General features: G+C 41.2%; 2 protein-coding genes across 7 annotated transcripts in view; one reads left to right on the top strand and one right to left on the bottom strand.

Annotated features, from left to right (window-relative positions):
• The window catches only part of GABPA (GA binding protein transcription factor subunit alpha), a 24,164-nt gene extending 9,996 nt beyond the window's left edge, over positions 1 to 14,168 (bottom strand). Inside the window, exons 1-7 of one of the 6 annotated variants that reach the window (XM_080573145.1) lie at positions 14,031 to 14,168; positions 13,539 to 13,719; positions 11,265 to 11,365; positions 8,888 to 9,032; positions 8,258 to 8,342; positions 1,966 to 2,211; positions 557 to 751 (exon numbers count right to left, since the gene is read on the bottom strand). In XM_080573145.1, coding sequence (XP_080429271.1) covers positions 557 to 751; positions 1,966 to 2,211; positions 8,258 to 8,342; positions 8,888 to 9,032; positions 11,265 to 11,341 — 748 coding nt within the window. In that variant the 5' untranslated portion in view covers positions 11,342 to 11,365; positions 13,539 to 13,719; positions 14,031 to 14,168. Of the gene's footprint in view, positions 1 to 556; positions 752 to 1,965; positions 2,212 to 8,257; positions 8,343 to 8,887; positions 9,033 to 11,264; positions 11,366 to 13,538; positions 13,729 to 14,030 lie in introns of those variants that run through there. The other 5 variants (XM_080573148.1, XM_080573147.1, XM_080573149.1 and 2 more) reach the window with 5 other exon arrangements.
• Positions 14,036 to 18,849, top strand: ATP5PF (ATP synthase peripheral stalk subunit F6). Its single transcript, XM_080573261.1, has 4 exons — positions 14,036 to 14,334; positions 14,503 to 14,691; positions 16,310 to 16,434; positions 18,726 to 18,849. Exons 2-4 carry the CDS (start codon positions 14,522 to 14,524, stop codon positions 18,752 to 18,754), a joined length of 324 nt encoding a protein of 107 aa, XP_080429387.1. The 5' UTR covers positions 14,036 to 14,334; positions 14,503 to 14,521; the 3' UTR covers positions 18,755 to 18,849.

Raw genomic sequence — 18,849 nt, 5'->3', positions numbered from 1 at the left:
ATTCTTCATCCCCTAAAGCCATTAGCTATTTAATGTAAATTGAGATTGAAATAGTTTATTCTGCCAAGTTATATTCAAGCATGGTAAATCTAAAAGCATATTAATGCACGTACAAATGCACTGCTTATCAGTCAGGCTGTGCACACTCTAAGGATTTCATTGCCTATGCTTAATACTCTTCAATTCCATGTGAGACAGAGATGTACATTAAATAACTCACAATCAATATTTAATTATAAAACTGTCCAATTCAGGAGAAGCATGAATTAAGAATCTTACAAAAAAAAAAAAAAAAGACTCATCAGTCACTATTTCCTCCCTCCTAGTTATGAAGTTTAATGAAAAATGGGGAAACTGTTTAGTATGCAGACATGCTTTGTAACAGCAGACATTCTCAGTAATACCTCCTGTTATCTTTTGTTGATGCCCTCATTTATACTGCTAATATGAAGTGGAGAAAAAAGAGCTGCTCACAGCTCATTTCATTTTAAGCAAAAATAAAAGAGAAGGGGGAAAATGAATTAAGTAAAGTCAGTTACAGAAAAATATCCCATACACTTTCGAAGAAGTTCCAAATGACTCCAGAGAATTTCTCCACGTGGGACTCGCTGGAAGAAGTCTTCTTGAGTGAGGCTGCAGAGTTCACGCCCAGGAATGCTGAGTGCATTAAGGTCAATGTCTGACATGCTGAACTCCTTCATCACCCACACCACCCAGTGGAGCACCTGGTCTGTTGACCACTGCACAGGGTCTGGAAAAAAAGAGGGAAATGAAACTGAAATACATCCCATTGCATAGCACACAGTTCCTCAGCACTGAGGCAGTCCTTACTGTAATTCACAAGAATGAAATACACATGGCTATCGACCCACTGGGTTCAAACAAGAGTAACCTAGCGCTTGTTTTTTCCATGGGACCATCTCTGAAGACCTTTTTCAACCTTTATGTAGGTGTTTCTTGTTATCTTCCTTTTTTTTTTTTTTTTTTTTTAAATTAAAGGGCCTGCTTCTACACCAGTCAGTGCTTATATTCAAAGTCCTGTGATGGTATGTTTTCAATTACAAAATAACTTCCATAAAAGTAAATATGTAACATCAAGGAGAGACATGGTTATCATGACTCAATCTGACTGGGTAGAAAGTTGACTACCCTTAAAGTGCTGATGGAGTGGTGTGGCTTGGTGGACAGATGGAAGGGATGAAAAAAGGGATTTTCTTTAGCAAAAGCTTCTACATCAGAACTACACATGACATTCCTCAAAACACAAAATGACATGTTTTCTTTTTTCCACAGGTCTTCAGTTTCAAAAGAAGATTAGGTGTCTCTCATATCAGGATGGTCCTCCTCCAATACATTGATCTGCTTGGGATTACAATTAAATATTAAGTTCTAAACTCATTCAACATTATTCCAGTTCCTTTACTATGTAAAATCACAGTACTTTTGTTCAAGACACTGGAGGTCTACATGTCCTGCAAAGTCCCGTGACTTCACTGGAATTTTTAAACACTTTCAAGCACCCTCCTTTTCAAACACACTCTAGTTCTGCAAGGCTGCTTACAGAGTACAATTCAGCTTCAGACATGTGTGAAGAGCTTTATCACTAACATACACATTTTTAAGGAGAAGGAAGAAAGACTGCTTTCTGAAAACTGCAACAACAAGAAGGTTCTGGAGCAAAAAGCATCATTTTAGTCAAAGTATTTGAAGCTTTGATGATGATTCTCTTTAGCTTTCTCCTGTGCAGAGGTATTTGTATTGCACTTACCCACACCATAACAAGCCTCCTCGGAGGTACCAGAACACTTTAATTACATAAGTAAAGCTAATTATCATTTATGAAAAATACATGCAACCCCCCCCCCTCCCCAAATATAACCTCCCCCCCAGATATAAAACCAACAAACCCCAGTAGAACCACCCCCTACCCAAACATATGCCCACCTCACAATCAAACATTATTACCATAGGGTATCCCAAGGCGCTCCTGCTCCTTTCTGTAGCCTTCCAGTGCTGCGGCCCATCGTGTCACCTGTTCGGACGTCTCATCTGAAATTGTTGTGATGTGTTTTGTTCCATCTAAGGTTATCACTTGAGCTTCCTCAACAAGGTGAGCTTCAGCCTCCGCATGATGAGCATCTGGATCAATCACTACCTCCACAGTTTCCACAGGCTTCACAATTTCAAGGATATTTAACTTGGGTTCTATCCCTAGGTGTAGATAGAACAAACAATACGATAATAATGCAAATATAACAAAAATTGTTTTAAAGCTTTGCAATTAGTAAGTGTTAGAACCCTTATGAAAGAAGCGTGATTGAAAATAATGATCACCGTATTTCTGCAAGTCTCCTAAATGAGAATTATGTAGTCCATTATACAGAATATAAAGCAAATATAAAGCTGTCCCTCTTTTCTCCTCTGGTATTACAGTTTCATCTTTTTTCATAATTCTGTATGGATGAGCATGTGGGCATATACATAAAAATTTGTGTTTTTTAAGAAACATATGGGGCCAAAACCAACCAACCCAACCCCCTAAACGAACAAAAAACCACGAGCATCTGCTTCCTTCCCCCCACCAACAGGTATTACTTTCAACCTTCACAGTACTTCCCCACCATCTACATAAGTGTTAACATTTTCTCTCAAAGTGTCCTGCAGGAAGCAGCGCATTCGACAGCAAGTTAAAAGAAAATGTAAAAAAATCTTCCAATTTTTAGTTTTATCATTTTATTCATTTTTGTTTTAGTTCTGTCACTTAAGAAGTTTGACTGCAGAGTTGGAAGATATGCCTGCACTCTGCAACAAAGATCTCACTCAGTAATGCCACTAATGCTTTGTATCACCATCCCCTCTGTGGTCTCCCAAGAATGCATTTTGTCCAACCTCTACACAACATCAGAAATTTGGTGAGGTACAAGATTTTACCCATCATAATATGCTAAACTAGTTTCTTTTCATTTTTCTGATGTATCATTTCCATGATAACAACAAAAACAAATGCACTTCTTTAGCAGATTTACATCAAACATGTCTGCACATTCCTTCACCACTTCCAGGTGTATGTGGATCTGTAAAACTCTATTTTATTGTTTTATTTTGACTTTAAAGACATTGACTAGAGTTAGGCAGTTGACGAGGAGGATTCACAGAACACCACACTGTTAGGATAACCTCAGCATTTTGTGCCATGAGGTACTACTTTGTGTCCCTCCCAATTGATACTAAAGCTTAATGTGACATGTTGATTCTGTATGTGACACTGCCTTAAAATCTAAAACCACAATTTACTGTTTGTAAAGAAGAATAAATGGAACACTTACCCATAGTGTAGGTGAGAACAAACTAAATCTTTTTGATAAGTATAGACTTTAACAGCAATTTAACTTGAGACAAATGTTAGAAGGGGAAAACTACAAAGACCGTAAGTACATCTTATTCAGCTGCAAGGTTTAATGAAAACTTGTGAAGACATACAAAGTCAGTTATATTGCCCCCCCCCCCCCCCGCTTTAACCCTACGCCACTTGGGGTAAAACCATAGTTTTGCTGTTAAAATGACTGTCTGGAGCGTTTCATTGTGCTCATGAACATTAAATGTACTTTCTTCTCCCACTGCGTGATTTTAGATTCAAAATCAACTGAGAAAATGACAATTAGAAAACATGGTACTTTTTGGTACTCTGATTCAAGAAAAGGTTTATTTTTCTCCTTTATCAGAAAGTTACTGTGGATGCAAGACAAATACTATCCTCTGTAGTAAAGGAATGAGGTACTCCTCCTCTTGGTGATTTGATCGTCACATTCTGAAAAAACTGACAACTGTGCTGCTGACAACCTTGCTGTCTTTTACCTGTTATTTGCCAAGATAGATTTTGTTCATAGTGCTGCCAATTCAGCATCTTTTCCAAGCACTAAAATAGCTTAAGAAAAGTCTCTGTAAGTATGATAAACTTCTGGTACTATTCCTCTATAAACCTAATTAAAACAGTACAATAATCTCTGCTGAAAAATACTGTTTCTCCTTTAAAGAAATTCATTTTAAGTGTATTTAAAACATGGACCCACACGCTGAGCAGTCTACCCTGAAGTGACACTCAAACTTAAAGCTCCTTATTATATTTACTACTTATGAATGTACTTTTAGCTATATAGAAATAACTTATTATTTCAAATCATTTTTTGCAGGCCTACTTCTGCTTTTGATTACCAGACTGCAAATATCAGAGCTACTCTGTTTTAATGTTTATGCAACAGATTAATACCAAAAAGTTCTAAGGCCCAGCGAAGCAAAGAAAATAAATTAACAGGTACAACATACAGCAATATGAAATTAAGGAAGTGAAAATAGACGTACACAACCGGTAAGCGATGGATTAGATGAAGAAACAAACATGAACATAAAGCAAACAAGGACCTCACTTAGGACAGTAAGTGTTTAAAGTAGGCCATCTAAGCTTAAGGTTCAGCACAGGCTTGTTTGAAAGTCAGATAGAAGCGGGTACGGGAAACACTAAGGGTTACGGTTCTATTTTTGATCTTCAAAAGAGAAGAAAAAGCTTCAAGAGAGGAACAGTTCACTATTGCTCCACAAAGTGTCCCTGTCTGTCAAGTAACTACATGTCGAAAGAACTGTGAATCTACTGCTTTATCCACAATACAAACATGGAGATCAGTGATAAATCTCTGTAGAGGAATCGGCTTAGAAGTGTTGTGAAGTAACAGTATGCCATGTAATCTAATGCAACATGAGATCAGAATGAATTCACTGGTTTTGTCTGCATGTTTTCAGATCTCTCCCTTTATCAGCGTTATAAGAAAATACGTCCAGTCTTTATGTCTTGTCTTCTGTGGACAGCATGTAAATTGTGGGACACAATGGTATAGAATGTCACATCTCAGAAGTATAAATTGGTTGAAAAACACAAGAATTCAAGGAGTTCAGCTATCAAGACGTCTAAATGTTGCCTCCAGTACAAGCCCCTTCACTGCAAACTAGGGTAGAACTGATCTGCAGGCAACCTGGCTTAGTTCTCTAAATGCCTGGTATTAACCACAGCCAGGGAGAGGGCATTAGCCAAACTGCACCTTTAAACTAAATCAGCACGGTTCACACCACACTTATGAATCCTTCTTTTTCATACTAAAAATAATAGAAGTCCAGTTATTGCTAAAACAGTTTAGAAAACATGGTCACATGAGGAGTTACACACTTAAAACAGGACTCAGTCTTCAGGTACCTAAATGCACAGGACCTCCCATCCTCATCACTGCTTAGTCCCAAATCTCTGTAAATACAGCACAGCTACGTGCATACACTTGCTCAGAAATTCCGAGAGCAGCTGGACACTAACTTCTTACGTCAAGCATTCAGAAAGTCTGTGGAGCAGCATCTGTTCAGAAAGATGTTAATCTTGCAGGTGTGCTTTGGGCATATATAGAAGAATTGGGCTCAACACAAAGAGCAGCTAGAGATACTTTCATTCACAAATACTCCCTTGACCTGTTCAAGTTTGTACTTGGTATGTGAACAATTCGAATGCCAGGTTAACTGAACTACCTGTTTGTATACTTCGCAAACAAGAAACAAAGCAAAACAATATTGCCCAGATACATAATACAGGTCTCTCTTCTCCTGTTGCTTAAACCAATCTGACAGATTGCCATTCCCTGCTGCCACAGTAACTCCTTCAATCTTAGGACGTGTCCCCCACAGATAATCTCTGAGCAACAAGTGTGATGAGTACTCCTATTCTACCTTGCCTCTACTCTGGTGATTAAGGAGGTAGTAAACGCAAGAAAGATTTCACCCTACACCATACCAAGCACTGGAATTCACCACCTTTTTCCCCCCCTTTTCTCCTCCTTTCCTTTCCAAAAAAAAAAGGGGGGGGGGGGGGGGGGGAAGAAGGGGAGTAATAAGCAAAATAAAAGGTCAGAATCGATTTTAGCATATCTCAAGAAAAAACACCAATCAACCTTTACAGTTTAAGGTTGGCAAAATGTTAATCTGATATTATCCAGTCAGACAAGCAGGAGAAATCCTTGATCTGGTATTACTTGTGTCTACATAAAAAAAAGGCAAAAATATTCTATACAGAGGCCTTCAAAATTAAAGATTCTTTCATATTCTTTGATATATGATGCAACGCGGTTACTTATCTCTCCATAGACTTGCAAGAGGTTTACTTGACAGAAGAACAGAACAGGGCTACACTCAAAAATAGCTGTTCCCACAATTGTAGGAAAACCACATACATCTCCATTCTTCAAACTAGGAGAAAGTAGTTAAAACAAGGTGGAATGAAAGAATGGCCTTTTTAGTAAAAAGATTAAACAGGTGAAGTAAAAAAAAGCACAACCTTAAACATTATGCAGTAGCGGCAATGCCAATCTATTAAGTGCACTGCAAACTTTTTGCATTTATGCTAATATTTCATCTGCCATAACTTATTATAAGATATCTTTGTATGAAATACTACAGAAGAGCTACAACAGACTAGATTCCAGTTGGTGTTTATTTCTTTGAATTTACAGATGTGTAACCGAAATCTGATAAAACATGTGAACTGACGTAACAGCTTGTCTCTTAAGAAATATGAGTCCACTCCAGAGCAAGGATTAACATCAGTGAATATCACTAGCTTAATTCTATAAATGACACAAGCTGGGGGAAAATAAATAAATAGCCAAAAAAATCTTTCAGTGAGACCTCATTTGTAGAGCAGAAGACAAATACAGGAATGGCACAAGAATTGTTTTTTTCCCCTCTAGCTCAAAGGGACACTGCAGTCAGAGTAACAAGTTCATCTCCTCTACATTACTTATATCCATGCCGTTTATTTTGTCATTTTCTGCTATACTTAACCATGTTCAACAGGCAGATTTTTTAAAAGTTGCTCACATATCAAGTATCATGACCTGAAAAACAACATTGAGGACTGTTCTGATGTTATACAAAAGCACTTAATACTAAGATGTTGCTTTTAACAAGGGAAAAAAAAAGCTCCTTTAGCTATATGGTCATGCACCTCAAGTTTATGTTAAAATAAAAAAAGAAAGCACAAGAAGAAAATAGAAGCTAGTAGTGAAGATACGTATCACCTGCATCCTTCTGAAATTGGAAGGCTGAGCACTGCATACTACAAGCTACTGGACTTGAATTAAGAGCAGTTATTCTAATACAATAACTGAAGAACATTTCTATTTATTTTTAAAGCAAAGAAACAAGAAAGATACTGCAATCCCTTTTACATATGGGGAACTGAAGATTCAATCTAGCACTTGACACCTGACACTTAGCATTAAATGCAAATCCTCAGTCCTACCGAACACTGTTTAAGTACAGTTTAAACAGACAGACTTTCTTCTGTCTCATCTGTGCTGAAGTAACAACAAAACAAAATGTGATCCCCAAATTTTGCTAATGTACTCTGATGTCATTAATTCGAGAACAGATAATCAAAGATACCCTACTGCAATAGGAACTTGTTTCCACTGATGACTTGAAAATACAGGAACATCCACAGCTGTTTCCCAGAGCCCAATATGGACACTGTTCTCAGCAAGTGGTGGCAGTCCTTCGACCCAGGCACATTGAGGGGGCAAAGGAGAAGAACAGGACACAAAGAACACAGGACACAAAGAACAGTAAAGCTACTAATTGCTGGGGATTCAACAACGGGAAATCCTGGTGCAATTGGTGCTACAAACAGCTAGAGACATGCATCAACAGATACCTACCAACCTGGTAAATGCCCCTCCGTCTTAGTGGTTTACCCCAAGCTCCCATCCAAAGAAAACAGCTGATAGTGATCCTAGCCTTTCATACTCATTTTCAGTTAACTACATATACTCTCAATCTAATAATTCACAAGACACACGAGCTCGTACTCTTCACAGAGATGACACCATTGCCTACCTAGATGAATATCCTTTGCTTGCTTAGATACTTTGTCTGATATGACTAACTACTAACCTTTAATGAAAGTCTTATACCTTAGGTAATGATAGCTATTTGATCCATATATTTTGCTTTGAAATTGATACAAAGTTTCCTAAGACATTTTGCATGGAATCAGTTCATGACATTTATTTTAATTATTTCTACATATGGCCACAGTACACAATGAAAAAGACATTCTGAAAATATATTACCATCAATTTGCAACTAGAAAGAGTAGAGGATTGGGTTTGCTCACAAGCACTCCTACAGTATTAACCAGTCTGTAACACAGACAAATGTAACTGCTTACCTTGCCTAGATATTACTTGCACACTGAGCTGTACTGTTCCATCTGTTTTTACTCCTTGATCAAAAAGGCTTCGATCTGGGTCCAGCTTAATAAAAGCAAACAAACAAACAAAAGTATTAGTCTTAATGTTATAACAAACTCTTATTCAGTTAAACCTTGGGCAGTTATACTGTCTAATATATGGTGATGCTTGTAGAAATAGGTGGGCAGGGAATTTTTTCAACTATTGTGCTATCTATGCACCTGACTACCATAAAAATCTTCCTGCTTTATTCAGATTCAAAACAAGATTAGACTCTCAGATGTTCAGACAGCAACAAATGATGTGGGATACATCAAGTCTTTGCTTATACAGGTATTGTCATTGCCCTCACTCAACTTTCACTTAGTGCCTTTTTTTCTTTTTAGGTTATATTATAAAATATAAGCCCCCAAAGTTTTTTTGATGTTATTCGTACTGAATTAGCATGTACATATTAAATGATTTGGTGATAAGGAAGCTGACATAAAATTAAACGCTATATTGCAATGTACAAAATTAAGTGTGAATTCTGTGAACGACGGAAGAAGAGGACAAAGTAAAATGTTTCTCTGGTAAGAGTTGAAATCTGCCATGACCTTTCAATTTACCTGGATATCTTGCAGGCAAATTTCATGTGCATCCAAGGAACATTGCAACCTGGGTTCCAACAACTTCTTAAGATTTCCAATTGGTTCATTGATATCAATAGCTTGACTCACGAATTCTGCTGTCGTATAGGTTTGCTCAACGATGCTTAAGTACCAAAAGAAAACAATAAATCGTTACCTATATGTTAACAAAGCTTGCACAATACAGACAGTATAGGATAGCTTAAAAAAAATAAAGGTAGAAATAAGCTACATAAAACAATGTAATATTTTGAAATCTTAATACCACACAAGGAAACTCCTAGTTTGGGTAGAGTGTAAATTGCCAAATTTGGCCCCATTGATTTTACAACTGTGTAAATCTTCCTTTGTTTTTTTTTTTTTAAAAAAAAATCATGTCATGGTTCCAAAGCTAGGCTAAATTCTTTTCAAAACAGAGTTTTCAAGAACAAAGCTATGATTAATTGTACATTGTACATTGTTAACCTGCATGTAGAGTAAAATAATTCTAGTACCTTGCATAGTCTGTATTTAAAAGATCCACGTTAAAAAACAAATACAAAAACTTAACATGTAGGGAACAAAGAAAATATCCCCTCTCATACAGAATAACCATCCACATCTTTTAACCAATCAGCATAAGGATAAGCTTAAGACCTACAAGAGATGCCAGAAAGAACTACAGCAACATGTAACCTTGAAGGAAACATTATTTAGATATCATGGTTGTCTTGCATTAAATTGATGACACTATTGGCAGATGCATTCCAAAATAACAATTTACAGAGAGGAAATCTGAAAGTATATGGACACAGTCAGGTCATATGTAATAAAAATACACAAGGAGCTCAGAATAAGGAAAAAATAATGAATGGTTTTGAAACAGTTCTCCAAAAAAGGTTCTTACAGAGCAGGTCATCTACCAGCCTCAGTTATTTCTTCCAAATGCATTAACTGCATCTCTGTATTTTCAAGAACAGTTGTGGAAATTAGGAGGGAAGCTCTCAGAAGAAAAAACTAGGCTGAGGTAACTACAGCAAAGTCGACTTTCATATCTACAGTTTACAGGGCCCTGTTAACAATACAGTCACAATATACAGCATATCATTTCTGCTCCTTTAAAAAAGGGATGCTGAATAACAGTAAAGAAATGGACTGGAGAAACTGAAAATTTTTCAGTACATGTAAACACACTCCTACAGACACTAAAGTCGCAGAAAGAAAGAGAACTATTAAGAACATAGGAAGAGATAAATAAAATGGTTTGGGATTTAGGCAATTAAGATTATAATAGAATGGGGGATGAGAGGCTGGAGTGCAGCCCTGCAGAAAGGGATTTAGAGGTTCTGGTTGATGGCACGTTAAATAGCAGTCATCAGCTTGTCCTGGCAGCCAGGAAGGCCAACCGTACTCTGGGGTGCATCAGGCATGGCATGGCTAGCCGGTTGAGGGAAGAGATTGTCCTGCTCTGCTCTGTGCAGTTTTGCGACCCACAGTACAAAAAGGACATAAAACTATCAGAGAGTGTCCAAAGGAGGGCTACAAAGATGGTGAAGGGCCTGGAGGACAAGATGTGTGAGGAGTGGCTGAGGTCCCTTGGTTTGCTCAGCCCAGAGCAGAGCAGGCCGAGGGGAGGCCTCATGGCGGCCTGCAGCTCCCTCCCGAGGGGAGCGGAGGGGCAGGCGCTGAGCTCTGCTCTCTGGGGACAGCGACAGGACCCGAGGGAACGGCATGGGGCTGGGACAGGGGAGGGTCAGGCTGGGTGTTAGGGAAAGGTTCTGCACTCAGAGGGTGGTCGGGCACTTGAACAGGCTGCTCAGGGCAGTGGTCACAGCACCACTTGAGCCTGCTGGAGCTCAAGGAGTGTTTGGATAACGCTCTCAGACACATGGTCTGATTTTTGGGTGGTCCTGTATGGAGCCAGGAGTTGGACTCAATGATCCTTTGTGGGTCTTTTCCAACTCAGAACATTCTACGATTCTATGAAAGCACTATACCGGTTTCCAATAGTGGCTACACTTCCACTTCAAGAAACCACCACTTAATTGCATTAGAAAAATTGAAGAGAGCACAAGCAAAATGACAAGCTTTGTATCCAGCAAGAAAGCTGAAAAACTATGGAAGTCATCAAGTGCAGAAATGTGGAGATGACAGCAATCCTGTTACTTCGGCCAGTTTCAAGTTACTTCTTTTTCCTAGCTAGAAACACTTGCACTTATTTCATAATCATGGCCATCTCTGAAGCATTACACAATACCTAATAATAAATCTGAATAACTGAACTTAGTGTGTGCAACCACAAATCTGAAATCAATAAAATAAACCAAATAAATAAATCATAGCCTAATGATCCCCCAAAAGTGAAGACAGTACCTACCTTTCTTCAGTGCATTCCTGTTTCTCAGTTCCATCAATTTCTATTTCTATCAGCTCTTCTGCATCTCTCTTAGTCATGGCTAAAACGTCTTGAAAACAGAGCTATGAACAGAAAAGATTTTTTTCGTAAGTCATAGACAAACAAAACTAGACAATGTTTTGTGTACTATCCAAAATTTTTAAACCAAATACCTAGGCAGCTTTTTAAATATAAGAATTGACCTAAAAAAAAAAAAAAGAAAAACAAAACCTAATACAGATTTCACAAAGTATATGACAATACCCGTTTCTCATACGAATGTTCCATGGGACAAATTCAGGACTCTAAACGGACATAAACACTAAGTGCAAAGCTTTGTTTCCTTGGAAGCATCCCTACTTACTGAATGCTTTTGGAATAAGCCAAAGAACTTTTTAAAGTTCTTTGAAAGTTAATGCATATTTTTATGCTATGTACTATCTTTGTCTTCACAACAGCTAGAAGAGGCTAGCAAGGTTTCAATCCTGGAATCATTCTTTCTGATGGGCTCATTTATCCCAAATCCAACTGTTAATTCGAGACTTTTAAATTCTTCTCAAAATGAATAGGGAACAAGTCATGCAGTTTTACAGAGGTTTAAAAAAAAATTCAAACTGCACATCTTATCGTGCCCTTTGAAAACTATTACATAAAATTAATTTTGTTACCAGAAGAAATCAAGTGTTGTATCTGGTGTCAATCTGTAAGAAGCTATGAGGGCTAGACAGGAAGTAAACAGCACCTCATTAACATCTCACCACCAAAACCAGAATCTGTTCCACTCTCACATCTAGCTCTGTGAAAACCCCCTGAGCTGTAAGGGATGGGTTCACTGAACTTTCCATATCACCTAACTTTGTATATCATCCTCATGCTAAATGGGAAAGAATGAAACACCGTTTCTGAAGAATGTAGACAAGCTTAACCAAATCTCTGAAGGAACCGATGCTACAGGTGAGCTGGTCAACTGTTAAGATTTTTGGAAATTAACGTTTGAGCAAAGTACCTTACTGAAATCTCCCAGGGAAGCTAACTGGTACTACATACAAAACAAAACAAACAAACCTCTCATGTGTTAACAATCAAATTCGAAAAAAAAGAAGTAGAAATCCAAAACAACAGGAGTAAGTTTTTTTTTTGTGAGGAAGGCAGTTAACCAGCAAGGCCGCAAAAAGGGCTGGGCTATAATTTCTGCTCTTTGACATGTTCATGAGTTATTTATTAGGAATCTGAAGAACTCTTGAAAGAACTCAAGATCTTGAATGACTGATGAAAGAAAATATTCAAGATTGGTAAATGCAAAGTCATATGCATTGAGTAAATGTTACAGGAACCCTGTAACTGGAACTGTACAGAATTAGGTAATACATATTGGAGTCCCTGTGGACTGGACTCTGAATTGGCAGCTGGACTAGCAGCAGTTCACTCACTCTCCAAAGGCAGTTTGCCTTTTTATGTTACGCAGTTGCATCTTGCAGGCTATGCAACAGCCTAACTTCTACCCTGAGGAGGTAGAAAAGGTGAGCGCAGGCACAGACAGCAGGTAGAGGAAGAGGAAAAAAGATGGCTGCACTGAGCACAAATGCAAGAAAGGGAGATGGCAGGGTGGAAAGAGGCAGAATAACATTAACAAAATACGTGAAGTCATAGAACAATTTGGAGAAGACTAGCGGGGAGAATTATTCACTCTCTTAAAGAGTGAATAATAGACTCCTGATAACATTACCAAGCAGCACGTTTAGAACAAACGTCTCACAAGAAGTCCAGTGAAACGTGTTGCTACAGGACTGTGCAGAGGCTGAAAGCACGCACATGTTCAGATGGGACTACACAAATACACGCAGACCAGCTTGCCAGAAGTAGCTACAAAGAAGAGGCGGCTATCATGCCAAGAGTCAGCTCAGAGACTCTCCACAAGAAAGATGCCCAGCTAGACATCTAGTACGGCAACTGCCTAAATCACTAAAAAAATAGAAGCAACACACGCAAGAACCACTGCTTGCGTTACTTTATTTGAAAGCACTGATGGCATACATTGTCCTTGGTAAGCCTCCTGAGCCTTCTCTGAGGAATAATACTGAGTTCTCAAGTTCAATACAAGGGAACTCAAACAGCCTGGCTGGCTAGGAAGGTCAAAGTGGAAGCAATACTGCAGTAGTAGCACTTATTTGGAGGAATACACAAGGTGGTACTGGCAGCCTTCTGACTGCTGCAGCTCCGTTTGCGCTCCCCAGCCTGTAAGGCCGTGAGACCTACCCGTTACCAGGCCGGAACGCGTCCGCAGCGCCAGCCGCCGACCTGCGCCGAGACAAGGGCGGGCACCTGTTAGCAGCGGCTCTCCCGCTCCGACACGGCCCGGCGCCTTCCCCGGCTCGGCTTCCGCGGTCAGGGGCGAAGCTCCATTGTCCCGCCCGGGGCGGCCTCTCCTCTCCCGGCCCTGCAACGCCCGGTACGCCCGGTGAGCACACCGCCACGGCGGGGCGCGCACCCCACAGCCGCCGGAGCCCCCATGCACGGCCGGAGCCCCCCGGCGGAGGGCATCTGCGCTCGGCTCCGAGGGCACCGGGCGCCCCCAAACCCCCATCGCGCCCCCAACGCCCCGCTTCTTCTCCGTGTCCCCCCCCCCCCCCCCACCCCGGCGCCGTTTGAACCCGAAACGGAAATGAGGCCGGCGGCACCGCGGAGAAACGGAAACAAAACACGGGGCGGCCCCGCGGCGCGGCACGGCTCGGGGCAGGCCGCCCTTACCCACCGCCGCTCCCCCGTGCCGTGCCCGGCCCGGCCCGGCCGCACGTTGCTGCCGCCGCCTCCTCGCCTCGGCTCCCCCCCGCCGGGTCCCGCCGCCCTGCGGAGGCCGCGGCGCGCGCTCGCGATTGGGCAGCGCGGGGAGGGCGCGCGCGCGCGCCGAGGCACCGCCGCCACCAGCACCACCGCTGCTGCCGCCGCCACCCCCTAGGCCCGGCGGGAACTACAACTCCCGGCGGCCCCCGCGCGCAGCCCGGCCGGGCCTCGCTCCCAGCAGCCCCCGCGCGGCGGCGGTGCAGCGGCCGAGGCAAGGTGACCGCGGCGGGTGCCGGCATCGTGGGGGCGCGGGGGGGGGGGGGCGTTAATTAACGGCTAATTACCGCGCTTATTACCCCGCGTACGCACCAAATACCGTATTTACGTGTTTATATCAGCGACGGGTGTAGGTAACTGCGCGTTTTTCCCCGTTTTTCAGCCCAAACGGCAGCGCCGCCATGGTTCTGCGCCAGCTGCTGCGCGTCCCGGCCCTCCTGCGCGCGGCCGTCCGGGTGCAGCTGCGGAGGAACGTGGGGCTCTCGGCCGTGGCCTTCAACAGGGCGAAGGAGCTCGACCCGGTGCAGAAGCTGTTCCTGGACAAGATCCGGGAGTACAACACGAAGAGCAAGTGAGTGGGGGGAGCCTTAAGGCAGGGGGCAAAAGTGGGGGAAAGGTGATTTTAACAAATTGTGACATAGGTTAACGTTGTAGTTGGGCCTTGCATGTTGCAGGTGTGCTCCTGTGTCAGCAAGCAATGCCTTGGTAGGTGCTGAGATCACTGGGAGCAGACTGAGTTCATTCAAATGGCATCCACTTTAATTCATACTCAAAACTTGTCTCCCTCTGGTAATGGAATCAGAATACCCCAAGCTGGAAGGGATCCACAAGGATCAGCCAGCCCAACTCCAGCTATGCTTATCTTGTCTTACCTACTCTTACCTCTTGCACACTTCCTTATGCAACCAACCACTGATTAACAACCCTTTGACGGCATGAAAGACTATAATAAGCATAATGCAGGGAAACTGTGAATAGCAGTCTCTTGTCGAGTTTCTCTTTAAACAACCCATGAGACCCCACATAAAGCTGAATAAAAGCATTTCACGTAATATACTTAGCTTTAAAATTGGAAGGCTGGCATAATGATTTGTTTTCTTTGTAAAATATAATACGCCAGTGCAGTTTTTGCCGACAGATTTCTTTGGTACAGAATGGTAGTTTTTAGCAGGATGTATTCCCAGGTCTAAAGCTAAGTTTAGAGCAAGGGTTTAAGTTTAGCTTTTGCATTTCAAAAGAACACCTGAAACCACTGACATATTGGCTGATACTTGGTGATATTTCTTCTCTGTTCGTGGTATATCTTGCTATAAGAATATATTTGGAAGGTGGTGTTGACCGTGTTGAAAACAAGATTCAAGTCCTTTCGTCTAGTTCAGGAGAAAGTTGCCGTATTAGCACACTGACCATACTGAAAAGTTTTTGGCTTGCTTACAAAAAACAAATAAAATTGAGTGGCTTTAACTCTGCTCTGAGACTGTTCTGAATGACCATTCTTGCTTTCCTGCAACACGTATTGATACTGTTATGAGCAAGAGAAGGCTTGCAGTTGGAAAGCTAACAGAAAAGGTACACCTTTTTCTCCCCCTTAAAGAACAGCTAATGTCTTCCTTCTTAGGGAGTTAAGGCACTCAATAGTTTTTTGCACGCTGTGGAGCATGAGTAATCTGTGGATGTACTATTTTAACTACTTTATACATGCATCCCAAGAAATTCCTTTCTGAATCTGTATGAATTCATGGTGCCGTCTCTTGTTCTTTTTGCTTGTTTAATATTTAAATGATGTTCTCTTTGCAAAACTGAAGTTCAGCTTTTCTAAGATCACTAATTCAGAAATAGTAGAGGTACAAATCACATTTTTGTCAAGAAGTCACACCTGGCACAAGTGAAATGCCAGAGCCCTGCAAGTCTGGATATTCATTGTAGTTTTGTGTCTCGAAAGGCTGCCTCTGTAGCTTGGATTTTCACTATTTGTAGCAGAAAGCCTGCACTTACCCCTGAGAATGTTCTTTATCTGTAAGATAAGTAGGCCCTAAGGTGTGTCTTATATCGATTTTTGGAAATGCTCTAAATTATTTGCTTGATTGTCAAAATGGTAATTCATAAATTGCCATGAAAATGTAGAACTTCCACATAAAATTTCAGAACTGAACTGTGTATCAGAACTTTTTTTTTTTTTTCTTTTTTAGGCAAGCTGGAGGGCCTGTTGATGTAGGCCCTGAGTTCCAGAAAGACATGAACGAATCGCTTGCTAGACTTCAACGGATGTACGGTGAGGGAGATCTAACCAAGTTCCCAGAATTTAAATTTGAGGGTGAGTTAACAATCTTACTGAACTTCTGATTGCAAATAAAGTAACGCTCACTAACTGGTCTTCACATAGTTAATTCCCTTTTGGTTTTTATCTGGACCATTAATCTCACTGAGATACCCTCAGTGAATATCCTTATTTTTCCAGTTCGTATGTGAACTTATACTGAGGCTTGACCAGACTTGCAGGCAGAGTGAAGTATCTTAATTACCTTTCACAGGCCCTAAAGAAATAGCCCCAAATGGCCCGTTGTTGGCATCTTTATTTCTCCCCAAAGAGGTCAGCAGACTGTAATTTGAAAACCAGTCTGTATCATCCGAACTGTGGTTCATAAACTTCGTAATCTTAGGGTGTAAAGGCAAACTTTTTTTTTGTTTTTGTTTTATGACAGACTCATTTGTGTTGTTTCTCTTAAGAACACCTCAAAATCTCCATTGCTCTCAAGCAGCCTTACCTACAGTCAGGTTGGGAAGGGGGGTAAGACATCTTTCCCATAATCAGTAAACAGCCGGCAGCTGGGATTCCACAATATTTTGTAGGGGGCAGTGCGTTGGGTTTACATGGCGAGGTTTGGGTAGTGGGGAGCTGCTGGTGTGGCCTCTGTGAGAGGAGACCAGGGGCTGTCCCCACATCAGGCACAGCAAGTTGCAGCAGGCTCACTGCAGGGCAAGGCTCAGCCCATCGGCGGCACTGGTGGCACCTCTGTGGTTTAAGGAAGGGTTAAAAAAAAGCTGCACAGCAGCTGTGAAAGGAGTGAGGAAAATATGTGAGATAAAAAATTCCTGCAGACACCAAGGTCAGTGAAGGAGGGGGATGCAGACAAGTCAGAAACAAAGGAGTGAAGTTGAGCCTGGAAGACAGTGGATCTGTAGGAAAGGTGTTTTTACTTTTTGTTACTCCCTGTCCTATTCCATTTTTCATTGGCAATAAATTAATCTTGCACAAGTTGAGTCTGTTTTGCATAAGAGGGCAACTGATAAACGATCTTCTCTTTATCTTGAGTTCACTTTCTGATGAACTCTTTCATCTTATTTTCTTCTCCTGTTAAGGAGGAAGAGAGTGAGCAGCTTGGGGGGCACCTGGCAGCCACCACAGTCAGTGACCTGTAATTCTGATCAGACTAACCAGAAATTGTGGTTTAGACCAGGAACTCACCTTAATTTTTTTTGGTGGTATTTCAGTTGGATTGAGGAAGAATTTGGTGTCGAATTCTTACCGGTGCAAATAAAACAGAGCATCTGTCAAGTAGATCTATGGTGTTTCTTTTTTTCCCCCACAGAAAAAAAGGTTTCTTTTTTTCCATTCCCAGTTTTAGGGATGTGGTTTATTTATATTCGGCTTTATTTCTATGTAATATGTGAAACAATACATATTAAAGTTCAGGATTTTTTTCTTTTGTAATGAAACAATTTACGTGGCAGTAGGAACAGATCAAATAAATGGGGGCGACACCACGTTACCCATTCTTTTATCACTGTTCTCTGTCCTTTAATCAACTTCCAACAAGTTCTCAAGACTGTGGCTAGATGCTTTGTTTTTTCCTTTAGTGAAGATTCCTATAAACTGAGTCTTACCTTTCTGACGCCTCGTAGCAAAGAGAACAGGCATTAATAGCCACTGTGTCAAAACTCTTACTACTTTGAGTTTGTGCCTTTGGCATCAAGAATTTGTTCCTCGTATTTTTTGTATAACGTGGAAATTATCTTTTGCTGAGTGGAGTTGACATTATGCGCTCCATTCACTTAATTAGCTATGAGACAAGAACCAAGAGGACAGAAGAGCTTGGTTGCTTCTTCTTGTATCAGAGCTAAGCTGGAAGTAGTAGTCATGTTGTCTAGTAACATTCTGGTTGATTTCTTCAGTTCCCCGTCTGCCTTTTTCCCCCACCTCACCTGTTGCTAAAAGGTGTTGCAGTAGAGTGTTACGAGGGGGCACGTCTGTCTTAAAACACACTATATGCAACTGTAAGGTGGTAAGCCCTGCCTCAAGTGTAGTTTGTTCTTTAATGCTACTGTGGTGGTTTAACAGCTGATGGGCAGCTAAGCACCACTGCACGGCTCTCTAACTGCCCTCTCCTCAGAAGGACAGGAGAGAAAGAGCTTGTGGGTTGAGATGAGGACAGGGAGATCCCTCTCCAAGTAAGTGGAGGTGTAGACTCCAATGTACAAGTCTTGGCCTGCCAGCTGAAAGTTTAGTTGTCTTTAAGTAGCAGATGAATGGTGGTATTTTAGGCTGGAATAAAAAGAAACTAACGTGGCTTTTCCCTTTCTCTGCCCTGCTTCTTCCTCCTTTAGAGCCCAACTTTGAGGAGACTCCGAAGTGATCTCTGCCGGTTGTACTCCAGACAGCAGTGTACATCCAAGGAGTTGCTGAACATGGCCTCAGTTGTAATTTAATAAATGTGATGTTTAAGTTTGA

This window comes from Anser brachyrhynchus, assembly GCF_964034855.1.
Source record: "Anser brachyrhynchus genome assembly, chromosome: 1".
In the NCBI taxonomy this organism is placed as follows: domain Eukaryota; kingdom Metazoa; phylum Chordata; class Aves; order Anseriformes; family Anatidae; genus Anser; species Anser brachyrhynchus.
This window is presented reverse-complemented; position numbering and strand designations above follow the sequence as displayed.